The 17652-nt window shown below is 42.7% G+C and overlaps 1 protein-coding gene across 1 annotated transcript in view; it reads left to right on the top strand.

Moving 5' to 3' along the window:
* The first annotated feature begins 4191 nt into the window (after positions 1-4191).
* LOC311527329 (protein unc-13 homolog A-like) overlaps positions 4192-17652 on the top strand; it is a 146814-nt gene continuing 133353 nt past the window's right edge. Inside the window, exons 1-2 of the mRNA XM_084641197.1 lie at positions 4192-4223; positions 17026-17055. Coding sequence (XP_084497323.1) covers positions 4202-4223; positions 17026-17055 — 52 coding nt within the window. The 5' untranslated portion in view covers positions 4192-4201. The remainder of the gene's footprint in view (positions 4224-17025; positions 17056-17652) is intronic.

Below are 17652 nucleotides of genomic sequence, written 5' to 3'. Positions count from 1 at the left end.
AAGCTAAAACAGCCGCACAATGAATGGAGAACTCTCTACTGCACAAAGCCTAATCTTTGCTGCACAGCAGGAGCAGGGCTAAAAACCAAAACTTGTGTATTTTATATGTGTTGGGAGGCCACTTGCATACTGAACTATCTGTTATTTAAGAGATGCTGGTCAAATTTGGTAGGACCAAAATTTAATTATATTGTATTGCTTGTGTTGGTTTGTTATGTCCATGTAACTCTTTATTTTGTTTGGAACTGAGTATTTTTTATATATTATGGTAGTGGAAGCTACATTAAAAAGTAAAGATTGAATATGGGGTTTCCAAAGACAAATTTGCTCATGAGAAATTAATCATTAGGAGTTATGGAAAAAAGTAATTGCTAGAAATGATATTTTATTAATATGCAGAGATAGAAAAGTATAGGAAGCAATGAATTTTTCCCCAACACCTGCACTCTGTTTTTAATTTGAATGCTGCTACCAACTTTTTTTCAAGAGAGAAATTTCTTCACATTCTGTTCACTAGAACTTTGAAGCCTTCAAGTCATCAGCAACTGTACTGTATCTTCATTTCCTTTTGAGAGTTGAGAGGTTAAATTCCACATTTTTGTGACCAGTATTCAAATGCACTTTGCTTCTTTGTACACCACACTAAGTTATATTCAAAACATGTATTCAAATGTTTTAATGTGCATACTTTTCTTATTACCAGTATCCTGTAAAAGAAATGCTTCCTGCTAAGAACAATACATGGCTTTCAAGCCAAATAGATCATCAGACTGCACCTACTTTGTTGATGAATTCACAGTCAGTCATGTTGTTGCACTGGTGAGGAATGCAATTTTCAATGTATATACTATGTAAATTGGCTTATGGAACAGCTCCTCAGCTGCCGTAAATCAGTGTAACTCCACTGAGGTGAAAGGAGCAGCTGAGGATCTGGCCCATTTACAATAAATATTTGAACACAAGTTTTTGGTAAGCTGGCCTTCAAGCAGTGTCAGGTACTGGAGTAGATCCGCATACGGAGAAATATAATTGGTTCTAGACACTGCCTTGTATTGCGGTACCTTAGAGGAGTTATTTAAAAAAAAAAAAAAAAAAAAGACAGTTCCCCCTGTGTTTTGGGAAGAAATGCAAGTCAAATAATTCCCCTTCCTCTGGCAGAGTGAGAACATGCTGAGTAGTTATCCTTTCTGATCGATGATCTGGTCCCTTGTCTTCAAACTCATGTTGTGAGTGTTCTTCGGCCCACATAGGAAAAATATGAGTTCTATCAGATTATGTCCCGTACGCCCAAATCACCCCTTATTCCCTTCTTTCTCATCTGCTCTATATTGGCTCTCCCGACTGATTTATACACAGCCTCATCCATGCAGCAACCTCTTGCCTCCATTCCCAAATCCTCCACACAGCTCCCTCCCAACAGTAATCATTTCTTTTCCCTAGGCCCAAAGGAGCAGCTACCTTGAATGATCCCTCAGAATATGTGCTAATTATACTAAACAATGTGTTACACCTTGCATTTAGCTGTGATGCTTGGAGTACCTTTCCCAGACCTGAAGAAGAGCTTTGTGTGGAAAGCTTCTCTCTCACAAACAGAAGTTGGTCCCATAAAAGTTATTACCTCCCAACCTTATTACTCAAAGAACAGCTACAACTACACTGCATACAGCTACAATAGTAATTTATAGCCTCAGAGTGAAGTAAAGGGATTGCAGGGCTGCTGTAGCTCTGTCAACCTAAATATGCAAGTAATTGTATTTAAGGAAGAAGAGGGTTTTTTTTCCCTTATACGTTATCCAGCAAAAGTTCACTTCCTAACTGGAACTGGTGTCTGGTTTATGATGGTCCTTTGTGTTTTTTCCTGATTAATCACTTATATAAAGTCATTGTCCGAAAGTTTAAAAGGCAAATAGTTTCCATGATGGAGCTCTTCTTTAAAAATATTGTGTGAGAGTAAAAAAAGTTTTGGACTTTTGCAGAAGCAGACATATGTATTGTGTATTGACTGTGTGGCAAAAAAATGAAAGATATAGCAGAATGTCAATAGAACATGAAGCAGGTTCTATGACAGATTCTATAGTGCAATATATCATCATTTTGTAGCATTTTTCATGTAAGTATCCTAGGATACAACTACATTGTATTACTGCCATGTTGGTAATCAAGCTCAGAGAGTGCCTTTTTCAATTTTCTGATTTTTCAGAATTGCTAAGGAACTGTGGTTTCAAATATATTTTTATGTGTTTGTACCACAGCTAGCATAGTGTGTCTGGTGGTGGACATGAAGCTGATATGTAATAATTTAGGAATACTGTATGTGACCTGGTTATTGAAATGTTTACTGTATACACATGTTGGTTTAGTTAATAGCAGGGCTTTTGGAAAAACGGGTAGACAATGGCTCCAGATAAAACACTCCCTAGTAAACAAGTCAGAAAGTTAAGAGACAATACCTAAGCTATAAGTTGTGAAGAATCTGATTCCTTAACAGCTAATTTGCACAACTGTTTTGCCAAGACTGGGAACACATGGATCAAAAGGACCCTAAACAATTAAAAGTCTCTCTGTCCAGAGGACAGGCAGTTGTCAGGAACTGTTTGTGGGGAACAGGCAGACACAAGCAGACCGTGCACAGGGTCTGAAGCAGTGGCTGGTACACAAGGTATTCTAGCATGGGACCCATTTTCAGAGTGGGAGAAATGTAGATTTGGGTTGACCAAAACATTTAGGCAAATTCACATTAAAATTTGCCAAATTGTTTTGGTCAGGGGGGAAAAAACAAAATCAAAACAAATTCCAAACAATTGAAAGGTTTTGTGTTTCGATTTTTCAGTTTGAAATAACTTTTTGTTTCAAATTTCACTACAGTTTGATTAATTTAGTTGCACAGCTCTATTACACATCATGCAATGGATACATTCTTATGCTGAGTCACTAAATTCTTTGACACATGTTCAAGTTAAGGGCCTGCTTCTCAACTGATGTAAATCAGCATAGCTCCACTGATTTCAGAGAAGCTATGCCAGATAAGAATCTGGCCTGGAATAATCTAGGCTGCTGTGAAAAATGTGTTCAAAATAAAATTCACAAGTGAAAAATACCAACAGATATTGATCCAGCACAAACAATACCACCAGGAGAGCGTATTCGCTATAGCTTCATCATACTGTATGACAGTGTGATCCAAAAACAACTTAAGGAATAAAGACTTACCTGGTGAGGGGAAAAAATAACAAAAACAAAAAATCAAGGACATACAAGATTCTGGAGTAGGACCAGAGATCTCCATGAAATTGTGATTTGAATATCATTGAATAGGAGACATGGATTATGAAAAATACAGAAGAAAAAATGTGACATATCTATGGAATGAAACCTGCAAGAGTCAATCTCCCCTGATTAAAACTAAAAATAACAGTGTGCTACAAGAATGGGAAAAACCACTACAGTTTACAATCATGTTTTTATAAAGTTTTGAACCCTCATCCTGGAATACTATTATATTTTTTATAAACTAATATACTATATCCTTTTAGAATAGCAAAGGGAGACAATGGATTTTGAGAAGACCACTAAACTCACTTTGTTTTTCCATGTGATTGCACAGGCATTCCTTTGCACTGTACTACTCTAGAAAAACAAGCCCAGCAGCCTGATTTAGCATGGCATAGACTGTAGCAAAACTAGGGTTTTCTATGTGAAGATCTATCTAGATTATATTAACTGTCTTAACCATCCCATCTTCTACTTCAAATGCTTTTTACTTGTTAAAATCAAAGTTTAAATATTCTGCAAAGTAACTGAACTAATACGTGTTCTCATCTCACACTGCATTTGTATTATTGCTGGCAAAGATGACACCCAGAACTGCCTTTAGGCTAAAGGCAGCTGTATAAACAAATGAAGCAGGAAGGGTGAAGAAACGGCTGTAATCTCTCTCTACTCCATTCCCATCTCCTATACTGTATATACAGAGAGGAAGGATTTGGGATTGGCCTTTAAACCCATTGGTCAAATGGCTGGCTTTGGTCCAGTGAAACATGAGAGGAGGCTGAGGGAAGAAGGAAACACTCCAACACACACACTTTCTCTCCATCCTCCCTCTTTCTGTAACAGTGATCATCAAAGCAGGAATAAACCTCATCCTGTTGTAATAGGGATTTGATTTTTTCTTACTTATTCTTTAAAATAATCTTCTGCTTGAATGGAACTTCTCTGTGTAAAAGGTAAGTGTTTAATAACCAGATCATTCATCAGAGTAAGAAGCTTTTTGTAGGCACTTGCTAAGTACATCTCTGTGAAGTGTAGATGTGCACTACTTATTAACGAGAATAGGAATATTTGTTGCATAGCTTCCCCATGAGACAGACTCCAAGCATCTGTAAATTCTACAAAGTTTTTAAGCATTTGCAGGCTGGTTCAACGGCTGCTTTGATTGGGCTCAGCTCCAGGATATGCCTGTGGCTCACATTGAGACAGTTTGATAGCATCTCCTCCTGAGGCCTGAGAGTAGAAGTTTCCACTGAGTTTGAGAAGTGATGGGGTTGTTGAACAGAGCTGTATTGCCAGTGTAGTCCAATTTGGGAGATGGTTTTGAGGCTGCAGGGAAAGAAGGATGGAAGAGAAGGAGAAAGAGAAGAGATGTGGGGAAATGTAGAGATTAGGGTGGTAGGAGAGGGGTCTTCAGCAGAAAGTCCTGATATTTTATTCTTATTTATTGACAATTACCTACCGCAGTGTCAGATTCAATAGTGAAATATATGGCTATGTACTAATGCATGTATAGCACAAGTTTTACTTTTACATGGTGGTAGTAGCAGCTGTTTTGTGCCCATTAAATCTGTCTCTCTTCGTAGATTGGATTGGTGGGAAAAGTTTAGAACTCTCTTCCTGTTTTTAAAATCCAATTTTTACTAAACTTTAAAGGACATATTTGACTTTGAAATGATGACATGGTTGGATTTTAACAAGTGTGACTTCAAAATGAGCAGCGCTGCTGGTAGTCCTGGGGCTTTCTTGATCAATGGAAGTGACAAGAAAGCAGATCTATTACAAGTCAGACCATAATATGTTTGCTTTCTAGTTGGTAAAGGCTAGATAACATCTTTCCCCACCGACATATACATGCCTATGTACAGCCCACATCTTTAGATGGCAATGGGAGCTAATTTAGATTATGCAAACCCTGTGAGCTTTTTGAGTGATTATTCTCCATAAATGTTCTTGAGATACACACTGGACTCAGAGCCCAGTTGATGGATGTCACACCATACTCACTAGTTCTCTGGCCTCACTCCACATTATGTCCATCTGCTAAATAGTTGAAGTGGTCGCTTACACAATACTATGGCGATGTTTATAGAGCATAGGTATTAATATACATTGAATATTAGACAGGATTGTGCAACACAGGAAGAAGAGTCTGGTGGCCACAAGCTGTAGAAGGGTTACTGTCACCTTCCAAGCACTCCCTAAGAGGTGAGTGTGGCTCTGCTGTGTCCCATCTCAATTTCCCATCCTGAAGGAGGTAACAATGAGGTCACTCAAACACCCTGATCAAGGAGAAGCCCAAACGCTCTGCTTTCTAGCAGAGTATCTCTCTTTAATAAAGCCTTCTGAAAGGAGCACATGTACAAGGGGTTAAAAGGCTCTTACCTCAGAGTCAGGATAAAAATTAAAAGTTCTAAACCAAAAGTCTCTAGTTTACTGCAGAAGAAGTTACTGGTAGAAGGCCTCAGTTTTCTCAGCTGTCTGGAGAGCTCTCCAGTCCTTCCCCCATTTGCTCGGGTCTCTCCCAGGCCTCCCTGCCTGGAAAGCTTTGTAGTCTTTCTCTTGCTTGTTCAGTCTCTCCTAGACTTCCCTACCTGGAAAAGCTATTGCCTCATTCAAGCTCCCTTCCTCTGGAGCTTCCTTTCTACTCAGGACCTTTGTTCAACTAAGCTCTCCTAAGCCTCTTATTAGGCCCAGGTACCCCTTACTGAATTAACTGCCTTCCAGCTATTTAGGCAGTTAATTATGCCCAGGTTGTCTTGGATTGGCTTGTTCTTTTCTGTGGAGCCTGTCACAAGTAGGCTGGGAATCTTCAAAGGGTCAGCCGTCTGATACCAGCAGTGCTTGTATGAGGCTTCACAGGGTCTGCCCAGTATATTTACTTCCTCCTAGACATTGTTTAGTGTTAGTGATCCCCACCTACAGTTATAAGTGAGGACTTGTAATGGTCTTTATAGGATGCTGAGTCTCATATGAGGTTTATTTAGATTGTGTACAAACTTTATTCATGGGGCTGTATTGTGTAGACCTAGCCCAGTATTGTAGATGCGTGGAGTCATGCTGCCCCAGGTGAAGCTAGGGGAGGCCTGTACCTCAGAAATCCCCCTGGAGTTTCTCAGATCATAAGGTGAGTATGTAGAGCACCCTCTGGTGGTGCTGCATGCTCTCTTCTTCACAGCAGCCAGCTCTGGTGGCTGGGGCAAAGGTGGAATAAAGCCACCACCTTCCTCTTTCTCCACTCAGACAGAACTCCCTGGACTCCCCAGAGCGCAGGATTGCATATGGGGAGGATAGCACAGTTGAGAGGAAAAGTTCCTTGTGCATTCTGCCCCAGGCACAGTATAGACCATAGTGAGCCAGTACAGTTGACCTTCTAAGGCCCAGGGTTTCAGCCACAATATGACATGTAGAATATGCTGGTTTTTTCCACCTTACTCTTCTTCGTTCCCTGACCATAGTAATGTTTCTTCTTGTGGTCCGAGAATTTGCCTGTCTCTGAATACAGTCTTCTTTTTCAACTGCAGAGACAGGAAGCATTAAATGCTAATGGAATCTTACAGCTCTTGTTTCAGCTTCTCATCCTTTCTGACACAGAGTCATTCAAGTTTCATGGCATTTGTCTCCCTTCAGTCTGCACTCAAACTTCAGAGGAACTTCACCTTCTGTCTCTGTTTCCAGACCATACTCATTTTTAATTCCACCTCCTCACAAAAACTGAATATTGATCCAGAGACTTAGGAACAGTCTTATGTTTCCTTATGCATATTACAAACATGGCATCTTGCCAATGCAATTAACTGATGGGTGGGGAAGAGAATCCTGGAAAAAATCTTAACTCTTTCCAGCCTATGTGCCCTTTAACATGTAAACATACACTTTATTCTCCACAGGTCCTTATGGGCTTCTATCACACCTGCTTACTTCATTGACAGAAATATGGGTGTCCTGTTTTTGCTCCTAATACCACTGCTAAGTCATCAGAGCTAGGAACTGAATGAGATAGATGCTATTTATCTTTGTGCATCATCAACAGAATTATCAAGTATGTGCAGGTGGCAGCCAGACAATCCCCACCCCTCATCTTTTTACTTGTAAACCAAGCACACTTGATCTAGAAATAATTGGGAGAGAATCAGCATAGAATACTACAATTCTGTCTTTACACAGTAGCTTTTCAGAACAGAACCTGGTTGAAAGTTTCCTGTAGTAAGAGCGAGTGGTTTTGGAATGGTGTAGCCAGTAAGGAGGGTGGTCCTTACAGCCACTGCCTCAGTTTATAGGCTACTAAAATCTGATCTCTCTCTTGGTTTTGACAAAATCAGAACTCAACCTGGTAGGAACATGGCCAGTGATGCTGGCGGTACCTTCCCTTGGAGTGATGAATAAGTCCCATTGCATTCATCAGAAAGATAGTCTAATAGTTAGGACGCTATCCTGGGACTTGAGACACCTAGGTTCAATTCTATGCTACACCCCAAAGTCTGTGTAGCCTTGGGTAAGTTTCACTTTGGGTATGTCTACACTGCAATGTAAGCCCAGGGTTAGTAGAACCCTGGCCTGTTAATCTAGGGCTTGAGTGTCTACATGTGTTTGTACTCTCAGGCTAAGAATTGTTGAACACTGGATACCAACCTGGGGCTCCAGTGTCTATACTGCTTTATGCAGGCTTAAGTCCAACCACCCATATCCAAGATTTCCTAATGCCCTCCCAAAATGTTACTGCTTTAGCCCTTTGTTCATGGTACAGCGTGGGAAAACTTGACTATCCAGATGACTAAGAAAGTCAGCCTGTAGGATTATGGGATACTATTGGCATATTCCCAGAGGAAGAGTCCAAGTGGGGCTACATCTACATTGCAAAGTAATAGGGCTTGAACCCTGGATCCTGGCTTGACTCCAGCTCAGACCCTGTCAAGGTTCCTCCCCCACTCTGAACTCTAGGGTACAGATGTGGGGACCTGCATGAAAAACCTCCTAAGCTTATCTTTACCAGCTTAGGTCAAAACTTCCCCAAGGTACAAAATATTACCCCTGTTATCCTTGGACTGGCCGCTACCACCACCAAACTAATACTGGTTACTGGGGAAGAGCTGTTTGGACGCGTCCTTCCCCCCAAAATACTTCCCAAAACCTTGCACCCCACTTCCTGGACAAGGTTTGGTAAAAAGCCTCACCAATTTGCCTAGGTGACTACAGACCCAGACCCTTGGATCTTAAGAACAATGAACAATTCTCCCAACACTTGCACCCCCCCTTTCCTGGGAAATGTTGGATAAAAAGCCTCACCAATTTGCATAGGTGACCACAGACCCAAACCCTTGGATCTGAGAACAATGAAAAAGCATTCAGTTTTTTACAAGAAGACTTTTAATAAAAAATAGAAGTAAATAGAAATAAAGAAATCCCCCCTGTAAAATCAGGATGGTAGATATCTTACAGGGTAATTAGATTCAAAAACATAGAGAACCCCTCTAGGCAAAACCTTAAGTTACAAAAAAGATACACAGACAGAAATAGTTATTCTATTCAGCACAATTCTTTTCTCAGCCATTTAAAGAAATCATAATCTAACACATACCTAGCTAGATTACTTACTAAAAGTTCTAAGACTCCATTCCTGTTCTGTCCCTGGCCAAGACGACTACAGACAGACACAGACCCTTTGTTTCTCTCCCTCCTCCCAGCTTTTGAAAGTATCTTGTCTCCTCATTGGTCATTTTGGTCAGGTGCCAGCGAGGTTACCTTTAGCTTCTTAACCCTTTACAGGTGAGAGGAGCTTTCCCCTGGCCAGGAGGGATTTCAAAGGGATTTACCCTTCCCTTTATATTTATGACAGACCCATATATCATGTTTATGAACAATAAATGTGACACATTTAGCGGTAGCCAAGTAATTTTGGCTTCTGTTCATGACACAAGCTATTCTTGTTGAAATGGTGTCTATTTTTAGCTGTAATGAGAAATAAATCCTTGGAGTTTTATTAATTTCATAGCAGTGTGGCTTTGCCACATATGAGTTGTTTCTAAAAATACCATGCAGTAAATGACACCTTATTAAAATACCTAACTTATTCTAAAAGGAAGCACAGCAGCATTTTTATAAAATCTTAGTGGCCCAAATGCTGATTCTTAACTCCATAGGATTGTATGCAACCATCCTATTTGGGGGTGGGAATTCACCCTTGTATTTGCACCCTCCAATGGCCTTCAGTTAATCTCAGCCAGTATCATTGTTGGTATGCCAATGAGAGCTCACCACCACGCTGCTCTGCTGAGTTCCCCCAACTTACAGTAGTTATCATAAATGGTAATTGGAAAAGAAGCAGACAGTATAATCTTTATGCTGCTATGGAAAACCTAACATGGCATTTCATAACTTCCAGTTAAAATTTTAGCTCTGGAGCCAGTAAGGTGCATGGATCTTTCAAAGGCCGGTGGTGTTTGAAATAAATTATTACTAAAGTCAGTTGTTTAGTATGGTTTATTATGTCATTAAATCAATGCTTGTTATATTGTATTTATATACCAGGTATTTACTTAAGACAATTTTTTTCTCATTCCTCAAGATATTTAGAGATCTTATCCTCTTGACAAAAATGTGGACAATATTGTAATATAAGATTGCTCTGATTATGTAATTTTCTCTTATGAAATATTAATACAGATACGACTTTGATATACACCTCATTTGTATCTTTAAATGATGAATAATTTTTTAAAAGACTGAAATTTCTTAGTTTTTGTCAAGGTTCCTCCCCCACTCTGAACTCTAGGGTACAGATGTGGGGACCTGCATGAAAAACCTCCTAAGCTTATCTTTACCAGCTTAGGTCAAAACTTCCCCAAGGTACAAAATATTACCCCCGTTATCCTTGGACTGGCCGCTACCACCACCAAACTAATACTGGTTACTGGGGAAGAGCTGTTTGGACGCGTCCTTCCCCCCAAAATACTTCCCAAAACCTTGCACCCCACTTCCTGGACAAGGTTTGGTAAAAAGCCTCACCAATTTGCATAGGTGACCACAGACCCAAACCCTTGGATCTGAAAACAATGAAAAAGCATTCAGTGTTTTACAAGAAGACTTTTAATAAAAAATAGAAGTAAATAGAAATAAAGAAATCCCCCCTGTAAAATCAGGATGGTAGAGATCTTACAGGGTAATTAGATTCAAAAAGATAGAGAACCCCTCTAGGCAAAACCTTAAGTTACAAAAAAGATACACAGACAGAAATAGTTATTCTATTCAGCACAATTCTTTTCTCAGCCATTTAAAGAAATCATAATCTAACACGTACCTAGCTAGATTACTTACTAAAAGTTCTAAGACTCCATTCCTGTTCTGTCCCCGGCCAAGACGACTACAGACAGACACAGACCCTTTGTTTCTCTCCCTCCTCCCAGCTTTTGAAAGTATCTTGTCTCCTCATTGGTCATTTTGGTCAGGTGCCAGCGAGGTTACCTTTAGCTTCTTAACCCTTTACAGGTGAGAGGAGCTTTCCCCTGGCCAGGAGGGATTTCAAAGGGGTTTACCCTTCCCTTTATATTTATGACACGCCCCCCAAATCTCAGCTAGGGTGAAACACTGGCTGGGATTTCTTCCTGGAGCTCTAGGAAAACAGAGTTAATACGACACATGCATCTCTAAATATACTACCAAGTACATAAAGACTAACAATATTTTCCACATCTCAAGGACGATTTTAACCAGTTGATTCTGGGAAACTTTCACGGGAGAGTGCATCAGCCACTTTGTTAGAAGCTCCTGAGATGTGTTGGATGTCGAAATCAAAATCTTGGAGAGCTAAACTCCACCGAAGAAGTTTTTTGTTAGTTTCTTTGACGGTGTGAAGCCACTTTAGTGCAGCCTGGTCGGTTTGCAGGTGGAAACGCCGTCCCCAAACATATGGGCGTAGCTTTTCCAGAGCGTAGACAATGGCATAACATTCTTTTTCAGTGACTGACCAGTTGCTTTCCCTCTCAGACAGTTTTTTGCTGAGAAACACTACAGGGTGGAATTCTTGATCAGGTCCTTTCTGCATTAAAACTGCTCCCACACCACGCTCGGATGCATCTGTGGTTACTAGGAACGGTTTGTCAAAGTCTGGGGCCCTTAGTACAGGGTCAGACATGAGTGTCGCTTTAAGCTTGTTAAAGGCCTTCTGACACTTTCCGGTCTACTGAACAGCATTTGGCTGTTTCTTTTTGGTTAGGTCTGTCAGTGGGGCAGCGATTTGGCTGTAGTGCGGTACAAATCGTCTGTAATAACCGGCCAAGCCTAAGAAGGATTGAACCTGTTTCTTTGACTTTGGGACAGGCCACTTTTGGATAGCATCCACTTTGGCCTGTAGGGGGCTGATAGTTCCTTGACCCACCTGGTGTCCAAGGTAAGTCACTCTGTTTAGGCCTATTTGACACTTCTTAGCCTTAACAGTTAGTCCTGCCTCCCTTATGCGCTCAAGGACTTTTTGTAGATGTTCCAGGTGGTCTGCCCAGGAATCCGAAAATATGGCCACATCGTCAAGGTAGGCGACTGCATATTCTCCTAATCCCGCTAGGAGACCATCTACAAGTCTTTGGAAAGTGGCGGGTGCATTTCGCAGCCTGAAAGGGAGTACATTAAATTCATACAGCCCGAGATGGGTGATGAAGGCTGACCTTTCCTTGGCAGATTCATCTAGCGGTACCTGCCAGTACCCCTTGGTTAAGTCCAAGGTAGAGATGAACTGGGCCCGTCCCAGTTTCTCTAATAGTTCATCAGTGCGTGGCATTGGATAGTTGTCTGGGCGAGTTACAGCATTTAGCTTACGGTAGTCCACGCAAAAACGTATTTCCCCATCTGGTTTGGGAACTAGAACCACTGGAGATGCCCATGCACTTTCAGAGGGGCGGATTACACCCATCTGTAACATATCCTGGATCTCCCGTTCTATAGCAGTTTTAGCTTGAGGAGACACCCGGTAAGGGTGGACCCTAATTGGGTGAGCATTACCTGTGTCAATGGAGTGGTATGCCCGTTCAGTCAGTCCTGGGGTGGCTGAGAACGTTGGCGCGTAGCTAGTGCACAGCTCCTGGATCTGCTGTCGCTGCATACGCCCAAGGGTCATGGAGAGGTTCACCTCTTCCACACCACCAGCACATTTCCCTTCGTAATAGACACCTTCAGGCCACTCAGCGTCGTCTCCTCCCTGGGCTGTAAACTGACAAACCTTTAATTCTCTGGAATAAAAGGGCTTTAGAGAATTAATATGATACACCTTAGGCTTTCGGTTGGAGGTGGGGAATGCTATGAGATAATTAACAGCTCCCAGGCGCTCCTGGACCACGAATGGCCCTTCCCACGATGCTTCCATTTTACGGGCCTGGAGCGCCTTTAACACCATGACCTGGTCTCCTACTTTGAAGGAACGCTCTCTGGCATGTTTATCATACCAGGCTTTTTGCTCTTTTTGAGCATCCTGTAAGTTTTCTCTAGCAAGGGCTAAAGAGGTTCGGAGGGTGTTTTGTAGGTTGGTTACAAAGTCCAGAATGTTAGTTCCTGGAGAAGGTGTAAATCCCTCCCATTGCTGCTTCACCAACTGCAATGGCCCCTTAACCTCACGGCCATATACAAGTTCAAATGGGGAAAACCCTAAACTGGGATGTGGTACAGCTCTGTAGGCAAAGAGCAACTGCTGCAATACTAGGTCCCAATCATTGGAGTGCTCATTTACGAATTTACGTATCATGGCCCCCAAAGTTCCATTAAACTTCTCCACCATGCCATTTGTTTGATGATGGTAAGGAGTGGCAACCAAGTGATTTACCCCATGAGCTTCCCAAAGGTTTTTCATAGTTCCTGCCAGGAAATTAGTCCCTGCATCTGTGAGGATGTCGGAGGGCCAACCTACCCTGGCAAAAATGTCTGCTAGTGCCTGGCACACACTTTTAGCCCTGGTGTTGCTTAGAGCTACTGCTTCTGGCCATCGGGTGGCAAAATCCATGAAAGTCAGTATGTACTGCTTTCCTCTGGGTGTCTTTTTCGGAAAAGGACCCAGAATATCCACAGCTACTCGCTGAAATGGAACTTCAATGATGGGGAGTGGCTGGAGAGGAGCTTTGACCTGGTCTTGGGGTTTTCCCACTCTTTGGCACACCTCACAAGACTGGACATAGGTAGAAACATCCTTGCCCATTCCCTCCCAGTGGAATGACCCCCCCAAACGGTCTTTGGTCCTGTTCACCCCAGCATGGCCACTAGGGTGATCATGGGCTAAGCTCAAGAGCTTGGCCCGGTATTTAGTTGGAACTACCAACTGTCTCTGAGGATGCCAGTCTTCCTGGTGTCCCCCAGAAAGAGTTTCCTTGTATAAAAGTCCTCTTTCTACAACAAACCTGGATCGATTAGAAGAGCTGAGAGGCGGTGGGTTGCTCCGTGCCGCCGTCCACGCTCTCTGGAGGCTTTCATCTGCTTCCTGTTCGGTCTGGAACTGTTCCCTTGATGCTGGAGACATCAGTTCCTCATTGGATTGGGGACATAGGTTTGGTCCCTCTGGAAGCGATATAGGGGATGGAGCTGTTTCTGTTGACTGTGAACCGCTCTCCGCTGGTGCACTATGTTGGGATTCAGGCTCCGGCTGAGCCTCTTGTGTAGGGTTATCGGCTGCTGCCAGTTCAGGTTCGGTGGGGCCCTCTGGTGTTGAGGTTGCAAGTACTGGATTCAGTGCTGGCACGGGGTCTGGTGTTGGTTGTTTGGCTGGTTCCGGTTCTGGGACTGGTTCCGTCTGGGTCTCTGGGACTGGATCCACTACTGCTGTTGCAGACATTGGCCTGGGGTCCGGGTCCATCACCTCTGACCGGGCCCTGATAGAAGTTTCCGGAACAGAGCTAGGCCTCACGGCTTGTTTAGCCTGGCTGCGGGTGACCGTTCCCACCCTCTTGGCCTTCTTCACGTGATTGGCCAAGTCTTCCCCCAACAGCATGGGGATGGGATAATCATCATAGACTGCAAAAGTCCACATTCCTGACCAGCCCTTGTACTGGACAGGCAACTTGGCTGTAGGCAAATTGAAAGAGTTGGACTTGAAGGGTTGAATCGTCACTTGGATCTCTGGGTTGATTAAATTGGGGTCCACTAAGGAAGCATGGATAGCTGACACTTGTGCTCCGGTGTCCCTCCACGCGGTGACCTTCTTCCCGCCCACACTCACAGTTTCCCTCCGCTCCAAGGGTATCTGGGAGGTATCTGGGCCTGTGGACCTCTGGTGTGATTCCGGTGCAATGAACTGTAATCTGTTGGGGTTCTTGGGGCAGTTGGCCTTTACATGCCCCAGCTCGTTACATTTAAAACATCGTCCAGCTGACGGGTCACCGGGGCGAGGTGGGTTGCTGGAGAACGGGGTGGTGGGACGATAAGGGGTCTGGAGGGTTCTTTGGGAGGTAGGTGGGGCTTTGGGCGGCCCCCGGTAATAGGGTGTGGTCTGGGGTGGTCCCTTCTGGTCTCCGCTCCAACTGCGACCAGTTTTCTTCTTCTCTGCCACCTCCACCCATCTGGCTCCAATCTCTCCTGCCTCGATTACAGTTTTGGGTTTCCCATCTAGGATGTATCCTTCTATTTCCTCAGGAACACCCTCTAAGAATTGTTCCATTTGCATTAGGAAGGGCAAATTTACTGGAGATTCAACACTTGCTCCTGATATCCAGGCATCCCAATGTTTCACAATGTGGTAGGCATGTCGGGTAAATGACATGTCTGGTTTCCACCTTAGGGCTCAGAACCTCCGACGAGACCGCTCGGGTGTTATCCCCATTCTGACTCTCGCCTTGGATTTAAACAGTTCATACTTGTTCATATGTTCTTTAGGCATTTCAGCTGCCACCTCAGCTAAGGGTCCACTGAGCTGCGGCCTCAGCTCTACCATGTATTGGTCAGTAGAGATGTTGTACCCAAGGCAGGCCCTTTCGAAGTTTTCTAAGAAGGCCTCAGTATCATCACCTGCCTTGTAGGTGGGGAACTTTCTGGGATGGGAAGTGGTACCTGGAGAAGGATTGCTAGGGTTTGTTGGTATATTCTGCTGGGCCTTTATCCTCTCCATCTCCTCCACATGCTTCCTTGCCTCCATTTCCCTCTTGTGGGCAGCCTCCTGTACTTCCTTCTCCAGCCGCATGAGTTCTATCTGTCTTTCATGTTCCCTTTGTTTTTCCTCAGCCTGAAATTTGGCTAATTCCAGCTGTAGTCGAGCCGAGGATTTGGCCATTCTAACCTCTCTGTTTTTAACTAACTTTACACCCGAGGTTTAGAAATAAACAAACAAAACTTGGCTGTAAAATTTTGCTGTGCTGGAATAGAATACCTATTCTCTGATAGTGATTGTCAGCCTACAGAAAAAGACAATTCCCTTGTCTCTGCTCTGGGCCCAAATTAAAGCAAAAAACCTCCAACTACTTGGAAACCTGCTTACCCAGCCCAAAGAAAAAAAAATTTCTTTTCAAACCTGTGCTCCTTGTAAAACAAACAAAAAATCAAAATCCTAAAAAAAACCCTGCCACTTTTGTCTCCAGGCAAATGGGTAGAGCACACACCCCCTATTTACTTTTAGGAAGAAAAGAAAAAAAAAACCTCTGGGTTGGAAGACTGTGAATTTCCCTGCAGGAGTTAAGTACCCTGCCTCCAGGCAAAGAAAACCTGCAATTCACAAGATAATCCCCTTTTGTCTCTGCTTGGCCACAAAGCAGAGAGAAACCAAGCTGCTTTCAGTTTCAAAGCTGCTTTCTGGACTTCCTAAAAATTCCTTTTTAAAATCTGTATTTCTAGTTCAAAAAATCTCAACTGGATCTCAAAATGATTTCAGGTTAATCCCACCACTGTGCCACCATGTCAAGGTTCCTCCCCCACTCTGAACTCTAGGGTACAGCTGTGGGGACCTGCATGAAAAACCTCCTAAGCTTATCTTTACCAGCTTAGGTCAAAACTTCCCCAAGGTACAAAATATTACCCCCGTTATCCTTGGACTGGCCGCTACCACCACCAAACTAATACTGGTTACTGGGGAAGAGCTGTTTGGACGCGTCCTTCCCCCCAAAATACTTCCCAAAACCTTGCACCCCACTTCCTGGACAAGGTTTGGTAAAAAGCCTCACCAATTTGCATAGGTGACCACAGACCCAAACCCTTGGATCTGAAAACAATGAAAAAGCATTCAGTGTTTTACAAGAAGACTTTTAATAAAAAATAGAAGTAAATAGAAATAAAGAAATCCCCCCTGTAAAATCAGGATGGTAGATATCTTACAGGGTAATTAGATTCAAAAACATAGAGAACCCCTCTAGGCAAAACCTTAAGTTACAAAAAAGATACACAGACAGAAATAGTTATTCTATTCAGCACAATTCTTTTCTCAGCCATTTAAAGAAATCGTAATCTAACACATACCTAGCTAGATTACTTACTAAAAGTTCTAAGACTCCATTCCTGTTCTGTCCCTGGCCAAGACGACTACAGACAGACACAGACCCTTTGTTTCTCTCCCTCCTCCCAGCTTTTGAAAGTATCTTGTCTCCTCATTGGTCATTTTGGTCAGGTGCCAGCGAGGTTACCTTTAGCTTCTTAACCCTTTACAGGTGAGAGGAGCTTTCCCCTGGCCAGGAGGGATTTCAAAGGGGTTTACCCTTCCCTTTATATTTATGACAGTTTTTAAAAGAATATTTGCAGCTAAGAATCTTCTAAAAGTATTATAGGAATTAATATAGTTACATGTATTTCTCTTTTTATTTTTAATAGTGAAAAAAGGACGGTTGAATGGCGCTGCTGGTAAGTTTGCCTTCCCATACTCTAAATTTAGACAAACACCTTTTTTTTTTCTTTTAAGAGCAAATATGCATTGTGCTAAAGTAAATCTGTTTAAGCTAGAAATAGCGGTAGGTCCTCAATCTATCCAGGGCAAAAGAAATAAGGACATGCAAGTTTGCTATGCAAATTTTTCTACTATTTACAAGGAGATAAATGAATCACAGCACTTTCCAAACAAGATTAAGGTCCATAATGTGACATAACATTTACTAATGTTATTTTCTACTATACTAATGCTTGAAGTGTACATTTGCATGGGAAAAAAGCAGACAGAAGGTCCTGAGACAAGTGAAACCATTGTGATGGGGGAAGCGGGAGATATTGGTAGTGCAGAGTTTGCAGCTTCACCAAAGGTGGGCAGGGACTGTGCCTGAATGTGTCCATTGAGGACAATAAAGAAGTATGGATGGGAGCAGAAGCCCCATAGATCTGTAGCTGGCTGGTTCAGATGGGAGCACTAACCCATGACCTTGAGCAAAATGTGGATGCCTGGGATTGTTTTCAGTCAGCCTCTAGGGTCAAGGGCTGGACAATGGCTAGAGAGGCAAGACCAGACTC

The sequence above is a fragment of the Lepidochelys olivacea genome (genome assembly GCF_965140295.1).
Source record: "Lepidochelys olivacea isolate rLepOli2 genome assembly, chromosome: 10".
NCBI lineage: Eukaryota > Metazoa > Chordata > Testudines > Cheloniidae > Lepidochelys > Lepidochelys olivacea.
Note: the sequence above shows the minus strand (reverse complement) of the source record. Positions and strands in the feature narration are given on the sequence as shown.